This window comes from Geotrypetes seraphini, chromosome 13 (genome assembly GCF_902459505.1).
Source record: "Geotrypetes seraphini chromosome 13, aGeoSer1.1, whole genome shotgun sequence".
Taxonomy (NCBI): Eukaryota; Metazoa; Chordata; class Amphibia; order Gymnophiona; family Dermophiidae; genus Geotrypetes; species Geotrypetes seraphini.
The window spans coordinates 23,060,075-23,074,842 of record NC_047096.1 but is presented as its reverse complement, the minus strand read 5'-3'; the positions used below and the strand labels follow the sequence as shown (position 1 = coordinate 23,074,842).

Sequence of the window (14,768 nt, the reverse complement as noted above, 5' to 3'; positions counted from 1 at the left end):
CAGAAGGGCGAAGAAATACAGGAAGGTCAAGACAGCCACGGGGTAAGGATCTCACTTAGCTGGATATCAGTTGAACAGAACCAAGGGGAAAGGGGGAAGTCCAACCTTGTCTGCAGTGAAAAAAACAATCAGGAACACACAAACCAAAACTGCAGATATGTACAACGAAATAGGCAAAATTTATTGTGACAACCAAAATATATATTAAAACCTTTTTACCAAACAAGGGACCCAACACGGTCCGTGTTTCAGACAACCTTCATCAGGGGTCCATGGTAGAAAAAGGAAAAAACATGTGTCACAAAAAATATATTGAAAAATACAGTAAAACCAAACAAATAATGTGTCGCGCCGAGAGTCACTAAGTCTAGTAGGAATCTCGCTAAAGATGTAACCATTGTTGATAGAGACTGTGGTGTCTAGAAAATTGACTTTATCTGGGGAATAGTCAGTTTTGAATTTGCTTATAGGATGGAATGTATTGAAAGAATTGCAAAATTGTTCGAGAGACTCTTTTTCCCTCAGTCCAAATCATAAAAATTCCATCAATATACTGGTGGTATTTAAGGGGTTTTCTCTGAAATGTATTTAGAAATGTTTCTTCTTCTTCTTCTGCATATTGTGGTGCCATCCTGGTGCTCATAGCAGTGCCTAAGGTTTGCAGATAGATAGATATTAAAGTGGAAATAGTTGTGAGTTAGAATGAATTTGATTAATGCTGTAATAGTTTCTGGTGATCGTTGGTGGTCCAGGATTGATGATTTTAGGAATTTCACATGCAGCAGTTATCTGCATGGGGGATGTTGCTGTATAGTGATTCTACATCTATTGGGGCTAGAAGTGTGCTGGATGCTAACTGCTTGATATTATTTAATCTGTTCAGGAAGTCTGTGGTGTCTTGTATGAAGCTCTTTGTTTAAGAATCCCTTCTATAAATCCCAGATATTTCTTCCGTGAGTGTGCCAATGCTAGGGTTGCCAGATTTATGGATTTTTGGAAGCATGTAAAGAATGTGGTTATTAGGTATGAGTTTCATTAAATGTGGTTGTACCTGCTTTGGAAGAGTTTTGATGAGGCTTTTTAGCTGTTTACTATAATCTTTTGTGGGGTCTCCAGTCAGTTTCTTATAGTATGTGTTATTTGAGAATTGTCTATATCCTCCAATGTGTGTCCATAATTTCTATAGTACCCCCTTTGTCTGCAGGTTTGATTACAATGTTTTGATTATTTTGTAAGCTTTTTATGGCAGATCATTCTGGTGGGGAAAGGCTGTATAGAATTTTCTTTTGTTTGCTGGAAAGTTGTGATTTTACCCTATGTGTGAAATATAATTTTCTAGTTTTGTCCATCGGGGGGGTTGGAGTTTGTATTCTTTTTTTTTAAATTGTATTCCAGTTTGTTGGAAGTCTCCTTATTGTGGAAATGTACTTTTAACTAGAGTTTACTTAAGAATTCTTCAAGATCTGAGTATAGCAGGACTGTCTCTTTTGCTGGTAGGGCAGAGAGTCCTTTCAAAAGTACAGAGGTCTCCTGTTGTGATAATTGATAGTTGGAGAGGTTTATTATCTCAATTTGATTTGTATTTCCATTGGTATGGTCATTGGGGAATTTGCCTGCAGGGAATCCGTTAGTTTTCCTGATCACCCTGTCTGAATTCTGATTTTTGCCTTCAGTAGGTAGGTTGTGAGTTATGTCCAAATGATTTGGGTCTGTTTCATCAGGTGTTGTGCCTCCAGTGCTCTGGGATGAGATTGTGTTCTCTATGTGGTTCTATAGGAGGGAAGTCAGCTTTTTGTCTTTTGGGGGGGATTGCAATGTATTATTTCTTTAATTTCTTGTAGGTCCTTATGTAGTTGGCTCCTGAGGTTTCCATGTATTCCTTAAGATTTCTTGTCTCTGGTCGTTTTTATCTTTTCCTTCTTTTTGTAGAGTTGATGTATAAGTTAATGTTTCAGCTTCTGACTAGTGCATTTGCAGAGTTTTGCTGCATAGTCAGAATTGAATGTGGTTACTAAAGGATTTTTGATCCTGAGTCCTTTGGAGATGATGTCATTCTTGCAGATTGTCAGAAAATAAAGGTGACTGTTCAGTTTGGTTTATTTTTCCATAAGTTTGTTCATATGCTTTTTCATGCGGTATCTTCCATCTTCAGTGAAATGATGTGGTGGTCGTGTTAGTCCACTTTCCAAGGTAATAAAAGAAATAAAACAAAAAACAAAGGCAATAAGGCCTTGGAGATTTTCCTTGGCCTCGTATTGTCTCAGGATCATAGTGGTGTAATCATGTTTCATCAACAGTAACTAGTTGTTCCAAAAGGTTGGCAGGAGCTCGGTGAAAATGCTGCAAAATCAACTTGGAAGTGTCCACTCAATATCATTTCTTGCCAGCATTCAAACATTTGGGCATTCGGCTGGCAGCTTCTGCATACCCAGCTGCTTGTGGATTATATACCCAACACATTCCCTGGATAGTTGTAGTGTCGCAGCAGTTGTTTGAGTCGATATTCGCCGATATGCCAAAATCAGGTCATGGACATGGTCAAGCAATTTTAGGAGCTGACACCGTGTGAGAACTCTGACCTTGCTGCATCTTCAGTCTCGAGCTACCCACGCTGAAAGTTTACACACTTCTTCGAGAATGAACTTTAGACACTGCTGACTTTGGGTGACTAATAGCTTAGGCTCAAAACGGACTTAGACTTTTTTTTTTTTATTATGCCGATCCACCCATACAAGTCTTTCCAATACCAGCCTTAGTTCTTTAATTTATATAATTTGTTTTCTAATTAGACATCCTCTGTGTTTATACCATGCTTTTTTGAATTCCATCACTATTTTCCTGTCCACCACCTCCCTCGGAAGGGCATTCCAGGCATCCACCACTCTCTCTGTGAAAAATAATTTCCTAATATTACTCCATTTAGTGAAGTCAATGCTTTTCTTCCAGGCCACATCAAACCTACTTAGAGCATCACCAATTTTGCTACAATCGATGTGTATTATGAACACTGTGATCACCTTGGTTATCTACTGTTACCTAGATTATGCAATAGTTTGGTAGTCTCCTGAATAAGTGGAGCAGGCTGTATGCACTATAGTAATAGATGGTCTACTGACTCTAGTCCACCTTCCCAGCTCTCTATCACCACACACTTGTTTCTGGAAGACTTCAGGAAGTACCTTTGGAATCTCCAGGACACAAACCCAAAGAGCTGAAATGTGTCCCATTTTATCAAGCTTTATTACTCCTCCCCTATACAATATTATCATGACCCACCTCAGGACAGATGGGACAAGCATAACAGGGACAATTATATCAATTGTAAGTTTGTGAGGTTATCCAGGTGGATATCCACAACTAACTATACACAAAAGTTTAGACTGATACATGTGATTCTTCTTTATTAGCATAATATCTGTAGACACAAGATATATCACAGTTCCAAAACAAACAAAGTACCATCAGCACATATACATTCTGAAAGAGAAGGGATCCAATAAGAAGAAACCACTTTATAGTATATTTTCCACATAGTCTCTCCCATTGAATGGGTTGCTCGCTGGCCCTATAGGGAGTCACTGCTCCCTGCTTATGCTCCCTGCAGAGATGCTCACTGCTTATGTGCCCAGACCCAGCCTGGAAAAGTGACAGCTTGGAAGGTGTTGGTAGAGACGAATTACAGATATGGAGGAGTCAGAGATCAAACATGGCTTCCATCAATGCTGTAACAAATGGGGGGGGGGGGAGGGGAATGAAGCATAAAGAAACACTAAATGCTGCACAGAATCATAAAAGTTCATCATTTGCTTTATCCCATTCCTAAACAAGATGTAACATCTCCCCACCACAGCCTATGGCATTAAGAGTACTAGGGCTATAACTAGCCCTTTGCATAGGGCTAGTTTCCATTCTATACAGGGTTCAAAGGGGAGTGTCAGCACCTGCACTACTGCAATAGTTAAAACACACACACCTGCCTTTTTCTCCATAACATAATTTGGGTCACATATACAGCAAATCTGAAATGATCCTCCATTTCTCATTGTGTCTTCTCCATTAGTTTTGTATAAACGGATCTTCAACTAAACTCAGTGTGCTGGGTATTTAATTTTTATCCCTCAAAAATGTATAAAAGAAGTAAAGGGTAGTAGATTTGTTTAAACTGGTTTAGTTGTACCACAGAATTATATGCAGATGCTTTCTCTGTCACCAGTGGGCTCGCAATCTAAATTATGTACCCGGGGCAATGGGGGGGTTAAGTGACTTGTCCAGGGTCACAAGGAGCTGCAGTGGGAACTGAACCCAGTTCTCCAGGTTCTCGGTCCACTACACTAAGCATTAGACTACTATGTTCTTTTCCTTGTCAAAATGGGGAAATGTGGTGCAGTGGTTAAAGCTACAGCCTCAGCACCCTGAGGTTGTGGGTTCAAACCCACTCTGCTCCTTGTGACTCTGGGGCAAGTCACTTAATCCCCCCGGTACATTAGATATATTGTGAGCCTACCAGGGCAGAGAGGGAAAATTCTTGAGTACCTGAATAAATTCATGTAAACCCGTCTGAGTTCCCTTGGGAGAACAGTATAGAAAATTGAATAAATAAAAAAGTGGGAGCAGTTTCTTGTATTAATCCATAGTGAGTTTGATTTATTGGACTCCAGAGCTATTTCCAGGGCGCCTCCTTCACTTACCTGGCTCCTGCATGCTCTCTTGAATGAGTCCAAAAAGCTCCTGTGACAGCTTATGGATCTCTGTCTGGAACTTCCTCCTGCCCTGCAAAGTCAGTTTCCATAGACAGGACTTCCTCTTGCTCACTCCACACACCAGGTTGCTGGTCTTCTGGAAACTTCTACTGAAGCACAGGTTATGTCGGATAGTATTTTTCCAGCCATCAGGCGCAGTCTGGAAAAAGGGAAAATGTTCCCTGCAAAGAAGAGAAGGTCAAAAAGTGTGAAGCTCATCCCTTCCTGAGAACCAGTTTGTGTATTTGTAATGCATCAGGCAGCATTTGCTCGCTTCATTATGGTAAAGATGGGGCAGGATTGTTCCACCGAAGGCCTGGAGGAACTTGGAACTTATCCAAAACAGAAAGACAAGCCCACACATCAATCAGATTTGGGGCCTGAGCATCCCTCCTACTGCACAGTTTTTACAGAGCCATTGCTCCATGCTGCTGGTGTATAAACACAAACAGTAGCTCCTTTGATCCACTGATGGTCCTTAACTCTGCTGCCATGTTACCAGTGGCGTAGCGAAGTAAGGAGGAACCCACCCTCACACTCCTCCCCACTACACCTGCTCCCCTTGCACTTCTTCCCTGCCACGCTTGCCATGCCTGCTCCCTGACCTCCACAAACCTCTTGAAATCTTCACTGGCAACAATCGGCATCTTCTACCTGCTGCTTGTGTCAGCCTCAGCTCACCCTCTGATGTCACTTCCTGGTCCCGTGACCAGGAAGTTATGTCAGGCACAGAGTCATAGTTGTGATGACACCCTTACATAGTAAAAGACATCATAAGAACATGCCATATTGAGACAGACCAAAGGTCCATCAAGCCCAGTATTCTGTTTCCAACAGTGGCCATCAGAGGTCACAAATATCTGGCAAGATCCCAAGAAATAAAACAGATTTTGTGCTGCTTATCCTAGGAATAAACACTGGATTTCCCCAAGTCCATTTTTATTAATGGCTTGTGGACTTCTAGTTAAGGAAATTATCCAAACCTTTTTTATTAAACCCTGCTAAGCTAACTGCTTTCACCACATTCTCCAGCAACAAATTTCAGAGTTTAATTACAAGTTGAGTGAAGAACTATTTTGCCACTTGTTTTAAATTTACTACTACTATTTATCATACACCTGAAAGTATTATGCAGACTTTTGCAACAGTACAGGGATGTGATACAAGATATGCATACCAGATAAATTTGTAGATCTGCTGTACACTGAGGCTACCATCCCTGCTGTTGCTGAGTGCCAAATAGATGAGGCTGCAGTAGTTGATTGGAGGCCGAGGCCATTTGGTCTGGCTAGTTTTCTGCTTAAAGTATTTCAGCCTTTTGCTGTAATATTTGGACCTCTTTGGTGTAACAGCTACACGGAGGCTCTTTGAAGGGGGTGGAACGTCCAGAAAAGAGATATCCTCTGTTAACTGGATTTAGAAAGGAAAAAGAAGCAAGAGCAAAGTCATTTTATTAAGGAATTTTGCTGAATTCCAACAGCCTCGACAACATACAGGTGAACAGTCCAGGTTAATTAGGTGAGCTGACTGGTGCCTAACTACTGCCTGGCTGAAGCCCCACCCAATCAAGCACTCAGGTGACCTCACAAACCTTACTACATATTTAAACAAAGCCCTCTCTGGGTGGTGTAATAACAAGAAACACGTGCTCCTTCATGCACCCCCTCTTTTCTCACTACCATACTTTTTGTATGTCTCGGTGTCTATTTCTTTCCTTATGGCTCCGATTCACTTTCCGCATCTCATACTCACTCAACTCAATCTTACCCCCTATCTCCTTTCACTCCATCCCAATAGGCCTCACTGTCCTCCTTTTCCTATCTTCTCACCAGCCATCCTGTCATTTACCTTATTCTCAGCTCTCAAGATCAAACATTCTCTCTGATTCATCCATCTCCTTTCTCTTTGAGCACCTCCCGTCTTCATCATTGTAATCACTATTCCCCATTGCTTCGACTCACTCTCCTGCCCACCTCAGGGGATGTCAGTCCCAACCCTGGCCCTCCACGCCATATGCTTCACCACAGTTTCAACCATCTCGACCTTTTCCTATTCCTCTCTTTCTGTCCTCCTTTCTCCTTTTCTCATGTGTCCTATGGAATGTTCACTCTATCTCCAACAAACTACCTTACATTCACAACCTCCATCTCTGAATTCTCTCTCCACCTGCTTGCTCTAACTGAGACGTGGATTTACCACAAGGATGCTACTGCCCCTCTCCCATGGGGGCTACCAATACTCCCATACACCACGCCCTACTGGTTGAGGCAGAGGTGTTGGGCTTCTTCTCTCCTTGCAGATTTCAACCTCTTCCCAACCCCAATCGCAATGCCCTTCCTCATTTGAAGTCCACTCCATCCATCTATTCACTCCTCTACCTCTCTAGATAGTGGTCATATAACGAAAATCCGCGCTAGACAAATATTTGTTATAGATGAAGTACTAGCAAAACCAGATCTTCACCTATAACGGACACGAAAGGAAGGCAGGCTGTTTGGAGGACATATATAATGAAGAAATGTAACAATAGTAACGAAAATGCATTCACATGACTTATATTGAAAACACAAAGAGTCAAGGGAACCATACTGAAAACGCGTTGACATGATCACGTGTTAACGTGCGCATGTCCTTCGTTCACCAGGCGCCATCTAGGGGCGCGCTGAATTGTCATTGCGCTCAGTTATCTTTGCGCTTAATTATCTCGCACTCAGTTGTGCTCAATTGTCTTGCGCGGAGATATCCTTGCGCTCAATTGTCTTGCGCGCTACTGTCTTTGCGCTGAGTTGTCTGCGCGCGATTGTCTTGCGCCCAATTGACCTGTCACCTCATATAACGTCCCCCCAACAAGTCCTGTTCCTCCTTTCTTCCAGAGTTTGACTCCTGGCTTTCTATCTTCTTTGATTCATATTCTCCCACCTCCTTCATGGGGATTTTAACATTCACACTGATGATCCCTCCAACATGTATGCATCTAAGTTTCTTGCCTTAACCTCCTCATTTGACTTCCACCTATGCTGCACTATCCCTACTAACTGGCATGACCACTGCCTTGATCTTGTCTTCTTCTCCAGCTGCTCCCTCTCTAACTTCTCCACCTCACTGCCCCCTATTTCTGATCATCATCATATAACCTTCACAATTACCCTCCCCCCAGTCATCACTAACAGGTTTCAAAATCTTCAAGCCCTCGATCATTCCACACTCTCCACCACTGTTGCACCTCTCCTCATCTCCAAAATGTTATCTAAGTCTGCTGTCTCGTTCTACAACTCTTCTCTCCTCAGCACTAGACACCCTTGCACCCCCTGTTCCCAGCTCTGTCAGGCATACCAAACCTCAGTACCAAACTCCTAGTATCTGATACTTATGTTCCCGTACCCGCTTTGCCGAGCGTCTTTCGCTTAAATCTTGCACACATGCTCACTTCCTTCACTTTAAATTCATGCTGACCTCCTTTAATTCTGCTCTCACACTGGCCAAGCATAACTACTACATCCAGTTAACTAACTCCCTTTCTTCCAACCCCCACCATCTCTTTGTCACATTGAACTCCCTCCTCAAATTACTCCCTCCTTCAACCCCTCTCTCCAGACGATGGCCAAATTCTTCCATAAGGTTCACAAGATTGCCCTTGAATCTGCTGCAAAGTCATCCTTCTCTCCTTTCCACCATCCATTCTTCTGACCTTCCAGTTCCCACCATCCCTTCTTCCTTCGCCCTACCATCTCAGGTGGAACCTGCACATCCTCCCTCTCCTGACCAACCTCCCCTTGCCCTCTCGACCCTCCTTCAACTCCCGCCAGCTTTTCTTCCTTCTCTGAAATCACAGAGGAAGAAACTGCATGTCTATCCTCGGCCAAGCCTACTACATACCCCTCTTAATCTATTCCCAACCCTCTTCTTGACCCCTAACTCACATACCATTATCAGCAGTTTTAACCATCCCCTCTAATTATCCTGATTGTTTAGATTGTAAGCTCACTCTGAACAGCGCTGCGTACGTCTGGTAGCGCTCTAGAAATAATTAATAGTAGTAGCAGCCCCTTGTTTTCCCAAAGCCTGGTCCTTCAATAACAATAATAGTAGAACGTGATCCACAGTAAGGCAGAATTCTGCATTACGGATGTAATCTAGGACAGTGGTTCCCAACCCTGTCCTGGAGGACCACCAGGCCAATTGGGTTTTCGGGATAACCCTAATGAATATGCATGGGAGAGATTTGCATATAATGGAAGTAACAAGCATGGAAATCTTCTCCATGCATATTCATTATGGCTATCCCGAAAACCCAATTGGCCTGGTGGTCCTCCAGGACAGGTTTGGGAACCATTGGTCTAGGAAACAAAGTTTGTCTATTCCAAAATCCAAATGCATATGCACTGAGATAACCAGGAATCTGGATTCCACTCTTACTGTGAATTTTGGCCTATTATTTAACAATTATGTACTTAGGATTGCATTGCAAATTTTAGGCAAGAACCTTTCAATTCTAGCATTTGATACCCATATAGCATTAAAGTTTTTTCCACACACAGTACCAGCGTCTCACTGGAGGAGGACAGCATCCCCTGAGTATAATCCAGCGTTGAGTATCCTAAGTCAGGTGGTAACTGGTACCAAGAGATTGCAGCTGCTGGAGATGCTCTTCTTCCTGGGCTCCTCTGCTTCGGCACTTCCATGATCACATTCTCTCTTAGACAAGGGCAGACCAGATTGGGGTTTACAACCATCCACAGGCTTGGCTGGAAACTGGGTTCTATTTACAGACAAGATCAGAAGTCAGATAGGTCTTCATTTAATAGTCTCTTAAATCAGTAAGTCAAACTTAGGTCTTAATTTAATAGTTGCTTAAAACAATTTTTATAAACGACCTGGAAGAGGAAACAACTTGCAATATAATAAAGTTTGCAGACGATACAAAACTATGTCGGGCTGTTGACTCTCAAAGGGACTGCGAGGAACTCCAGAAGGACCTGAACAAGCTAGAAGCATGGGCAATAAAGTGGCAGATGAATTTTAACATAAACAAATGCAAGGTGATGCATCTCGGAAAAAAAAAAACAAAGAACACGAGTATAAGATGTTGGGGGTGACATTAGCAAAATGCGAACAAGAAAGGGATTTGGGGGTACTGATTGACAGAACCCTGAAGTCTTCGGCACAATGTGCGGTGGCGGCGAAGAAAGCAAACAGGATGTTGGGCATGATTAAGAAAGGGATCACGAGTAGATCGGAAGATGTAATAATGCCACTTTATAGAGCAATGGTCAGACCACAGTTGGAATACTGTGTCCAACACTGGTCTCCATACCTCAAGAAGGATATAATTCTACTGGAAAGGGTACAGAGGAGAGCTACGAAACTTGTCAAGGGATTAGAGAATTTGAGCTACAAAGAGCGCCTTAGGAAATTGGGATTGTTTACCCTCGAGCAGAGAAGACTGAGAGGGGATTTAATAGAGACTTTTAAAATAGTAAAGGGATTTGATAAAATCGACCAAGAAGAAGCATTACTAACTTTTTCGTATGTGACACGGACAAGAGGTCACAGACTGAAACTGAGTGGCAGCAGGTTCAGGACGAATGTTAGGAAGTTCTTTTTTACACAGTGCGTGCTGGGAATTTGGAATGCTCTCCTGGAGGATGTTATGACGGAGATTACTGTTCTGGGATTCAAGCGCAAGTTGAATGCACACCTTCTTGCAAATCGTATTGAGGGCTATGGTATATCTGGGTCTCCAATCAGGAGTACCTAAAAGGGCCGCCGCGTGTGCCGATCACCGGACTGGATGGACCTTGGTCTGATCCGGTGTTGGCTTTTCTTATGTTCTTAATGAGCCAAACTTTTGTCTAGGGACCCTAACAAGTTTTCCGAGGTCATGAAAAGAGGAGATGGAGCATCAGAAAACTCAACCCCAGAAATTCACTCATTTGTTAAAAAAACCAGTACTACTACAGACTTTCAATGATGAGTCACCTTCATACATATCTTAAATGATCTCCAGTGTGGAAACCTTAAATTGCGTACATCTGCAAGAAGTTATCTCCCTAGCAGGTTTCAGCATCCCATTCTAAACTCTGCCCACCCCGATGAACATCTGATAGCAGCATTGTCTCCCTTCTCACCTTTTGGTTCTACAATGGTGAACTCCTTAATCTCATTTTTTGTCAAGGTCAAAATATGCTCATCAGAACCTGTTAATAGAAAAGAAGCCTCTGGTTATAAAAATAACCTTGAGTATAAGACAGGGATCTGCTTCTTCCCAAGTCCTAACGGAATCATATGTGTAAAACACACTTCTCTTTGGGACTTTCTAGGGGTAATTCCGTGTTGCTGCAGAAGGCCTTTTTGTTAGCTCGTAAATGTATCCTCTTGTTATGGAGGCAGGCTGAGGTGCCTACCCTCACAATGTGGAAAAATGAACTGTTTACTTTGCTGAAGTATGAATATTTGGATACTAAGAAAAGTGGCCCTGGTCAATGGAGGAAATTCCGAGCGATTTGGGCTCCGGTCTGGGACAATTTGTCTCCGGGTGCCCGAAGTGCTCTACTGAATTTCTGACACTGGAGTGCTTGGGGGGGTGAGGGGTGGGGGGGGGTTTGGAGGGTGGGTTGTTCTTGGCTTTTGATGAGTATCTTTTGTCTCCGCGCAGAAACAACGCGGTAGACCCTTTTTGTCTTGGGTTTTGCTTTGTATCTGGTTCTTTGTATTCCGATTGTGGTTTACTTCTTTATATTCTTCTTTTCTTAATAAAAGAAAAATTAATAAAAAAAAAACAAAAAACACACTTCTGAACCTAGGCTTTTTAGTCACTCTCTCATATGAGTATCAGTTTCCATGTGTGCTAGAAGTGTTTGTGATCAGGCCATAGAGCTCTGCTGTGTTTCTGCAAATGTCAGGAATGATGCCAAAGATATTTGAATTGATATACTCTTTAAAAATAGCTGCTTCTGAACAGAGTTGTATATGTGAGATTTATCTATCTGTGTGCACGTATGTATACAGGCCTGTTTTGAGCAGAACTAAGGATTCCAGTTGTCTTGTTTGATTATAGTGGTTGATTGTTTTGAATTGGGATTTTGGGAATTTGACAATTTTGTGGCTATAACCCAATGCCTCTGCCATAATTTCAAAAACTTTCCTCTAGAGCAGGGGTGTCCAATCTGTGGCCTGAGGGCCACATGTGGCCCCGTAAAGTATTTTGTGTGGCCCCGGTCGAGTATTTTCCTCTGCTTCCCCCGGGTGTTTACCGTCTTGCCGACTCCCTCCTCTGTCTTGCTGCAGCGTTTGTGCAACCCCAGAAACATTGTTTTTGGCCAATGCGGCCCAGGGAAGCCAAAAGGTTGGACACCCCTGCTCTAGAACATGAAGTATCATTCTTAATGTTTTACATTGAAGCTTTGGAAACATTCATTGCATTCCAACATCTGGTAATTGGTGTCATTTTCCATTCAGGGGAGGGGAGGGAATAGGGGGAGATGATTGCAATTTGTTTGGAAATATTTGAATGGTATATTTGTTTATTTCATTCAATACAATGTTATAATTGGTAATAAAAGGAATGAGGGGGAATGGAACAGGGGGGGTGTAGAGAGGAATAAAATAGGTCATATGGAAATATATTTTGGAGGAATGATAGAAATATGTATGGATATATTACAATTGTGAATCAAATTGTAATGAATATCTCCTTGTTTTATTTTATTGTATATATATATTTGATTCCTTCAATAAAATGTTATAAAATAAATGGTATAGAACAGATGTAGTCGCATGAAGATGATCCTCCCCAAAATCACAGGCTGTGAACTACTAGGAAATCTGGGGAATGCAGTTCTTCCTGCTGCAGGAATCAGTCATTCTTTCCCCCAGCTAGAGAGCAGGAGCTTTAGAATTATGGAACACTGCTAAGTGCTGCTGTTCTTTACCTGGAAGAAACTGGTCTGTGGTGGTTGTAAGTTTAAGTTCATTCTTCATGTCCCAGTCCTCAAGTGCTGTAGTTAAGTGCAAGTTTTCAAAAGCCTCCCTGTTTTGGAAATACAAATACATTTTAGCTTTAATTGTGAAAATAAAGATGAGCTTTTGCTTGGGAACACCCTCTCTGGTGCTCAAAGACAGAGACTCTGGAGGTTGACCTTTTGAATTTAATAAGAATCCCCTGTGTTTGACACCTTCTTAAGATCTACTAATTCTCCTCTTTAAGTTAGGACTGCTGCAAAACAGGGATTTAAAAAAAAAAAATAGTCAGAGAACTTCCTGACTACAAATTTTATTTTGCTGTAGACGTAGGGTTACCAAATGGCTCCATAAAAAGGAGTACAGATTAAGATATCTGGGTTTTACTTCCACTGAAAGCAATAGAAGTAAGCAGGACAGATAGGGGCATCTGGGTTTTACTTCTATTGAAAGCAATGGAAGTAAAACCCGGATGTCTCAATCCGTCCTCCTTTTTCTGGAGCCATATGGTAACCCTACATAAAGTAAGGCTGCCAACTGGATTCAGATTTGCAGGACAGGGTTGATCCGGTCCTGGATTTACCCTGTTGCATGCAGGTCTGATTTTTCCACTGTATTCCCTAAGAAAAGCAAGACCATAGGTTCCAGCATGCAGTGGGGGTAAACCTAGGACTGGATCAACCCTGTTCTGCAAATCTGGATTGTTAGCAGCCTTACTATAGAGCAGGGGTGTCAAAGTCCCTCCTCGAGGGCCGTAATCCAGTCGGGTTTTCAGGATTTCCCTAATGAATATGAATGAGATCTATTAGCATACAATGAAACCAGTGCATGCAAATAGATCTCATGCATATTCATTGGGGAAATCCTGAAAACCCGACTGGATTGCAACCCTCGAGGAGGGACTTTGACACCCCTGCTCTACAGCAATAGTTTGGGAACCCTGGCATAGAAAGTATTGTATTTCCTCTCTCCATCTCTCTTCACTGGACCCAGCATAGCTTCTTCTCTTACTTTCCACCCCCACCCCAATATCTCTCCTTCTCTCTCAGCACCCTGTCCTACAGTCAAACTTGTGTTTAGCACTAGAAGTCACTGGCAGAGTCAGCGCTTCACATATGCTGCCTCTGATACGGCTTTTTTTTTTTTTTTTCTAGCAGTGCAGGATGCAGCAGAGGGAAGGCTCAAAAACTGTTTGCAGGCAGTGTGTGTGAATCGTAGCTGCCACTACTCTGTGCTCTACCAGGTTTGGTTTGTGGATCTGGGAAACAGCTGTTAGGTTCAACCAAGCTTGTGAGGCAAAGACCTAGGACCAGAAGCAACAGCCTGAACGACTTTATCCTCTGCTGGAGGCAGAAAAAAATAGTTTTCTACTAATAAGAGGGTTTGTGAAACTAAACTAGACCTGTTGTAGAAAGTGGTGTACAAAGGATATGGTACATAAGGTCCTAGAGTTTGAAGTTATGTAAAAGTCACAATTCAGAGGTAAACTGAGAGATACCTGCCAATATCTGTCAGTAGCAAGAACACATTAAAAAATAAAATAAAATAGAATGAGATCTAAATAAAAAAAGAACCAAGTCAGATTTAAAATACTACTTAATACATCTTCTCAAGCAGTATATATATATGAAAAATTCCATTCTCTCAGGCAATTGCTCTGTCCATTCCAGCTGGCTGTGTAGCATGAGTCAGTTAGCCTCAGTTTGCTGTAGCTGGTGCAACTAAGCCAGCATGTCCTTGAGCAGTCTTCTCATTGTATTTATATATTGGGATTTATTAACTGCCTTTTCACAAAGAGATTCACCCAAAGAGGTTTATAATACAGTGAATAGAAAGCAGATACAGTAGTACCTTGGATTACGAGTATAATCCGTTCCAGGAGCATGCTCGTAATCCAAAATGCTCGTTTATCAAAGCGAGTTTCCCCATAGGAAATAATGGAAACTCGCTTTGATGCGTTTCCCCCCCCCCCCCCCGAGAACCGGCATTGCTCCCCTCGAAGGCCCCCCCCTGCGATCAGGCACCCCACCCTGAGATCTGGCACCCCCCCTGCCTCGAACCGGCATACCC

At 42.4% G+C, this 14,768-nt stretch overlaps 1 protein-coding gene across 2 annotated transcripts; it reads right to left on the bottom strand.

The window, feature by feature from the left end:
- Positions 1-3,384: 3,384 nt before the first annotated feature.
- On the bottom strand, positions 3,385-13,111 carry FOXR1 (forkhead box R1). Of its 2 annotated transcripts, XM_033918832.1 has the most exons (7): positions 12,878-13,111; positions 12,671-12,768; positions 10,868-10,936; positions 9,281-9,498; positions 5,917-6,149; positions 4,689-4,921; positions 3,385-3,722 (listed from the first exon to the last, which is right to left on the bottom strand). In XM_033918832.1, exons 2-7 carry the CDS (start codon positions 12,717-12,719, stop codon positions 3,694-3,696), a joined length of 831 nt encoding a protein of 276 aa, XP_033774723.1. In that variant the 5' UTR covers positions 12,720-12,768; positions 12,878-13,111; the 3' UTR covers positions 3,385-3,693. The 2 variants fall into 2 exon arrangements, with proteins under 2 accessions (XP_033774723.1, XP_033774722.1); XM_033918831.1 differs by having other exon boundaries at positions 12,671-13,111.
- Between the last annotated feature and the right edge of the window lie 1,657 nt (positions 13,112-14,768).

Coding starts and splice junctions, on each gene's coding strand:
- FOXR1 (XM_033918831.1), bottom strand. CDS start 12,791: ATGTATTTGTATTTCCAAAACAGGGAGGCTTTTGAAAACTTGCACTTA. Junction 10,937..12,670: donor CACAGACCAGTTTCTTCCAG/GTAAAGAACAGC, acceptor TTCTATTAACAG/GTTCTGATGAGCATATTTTG. Junction 6,150..9,280: donor CCTCCTCCAGTGAGACGCTG/GTACTGTGTGTG, acceptor TTCTAAATCCAG/TTAACAGAGGATATCTCTTT.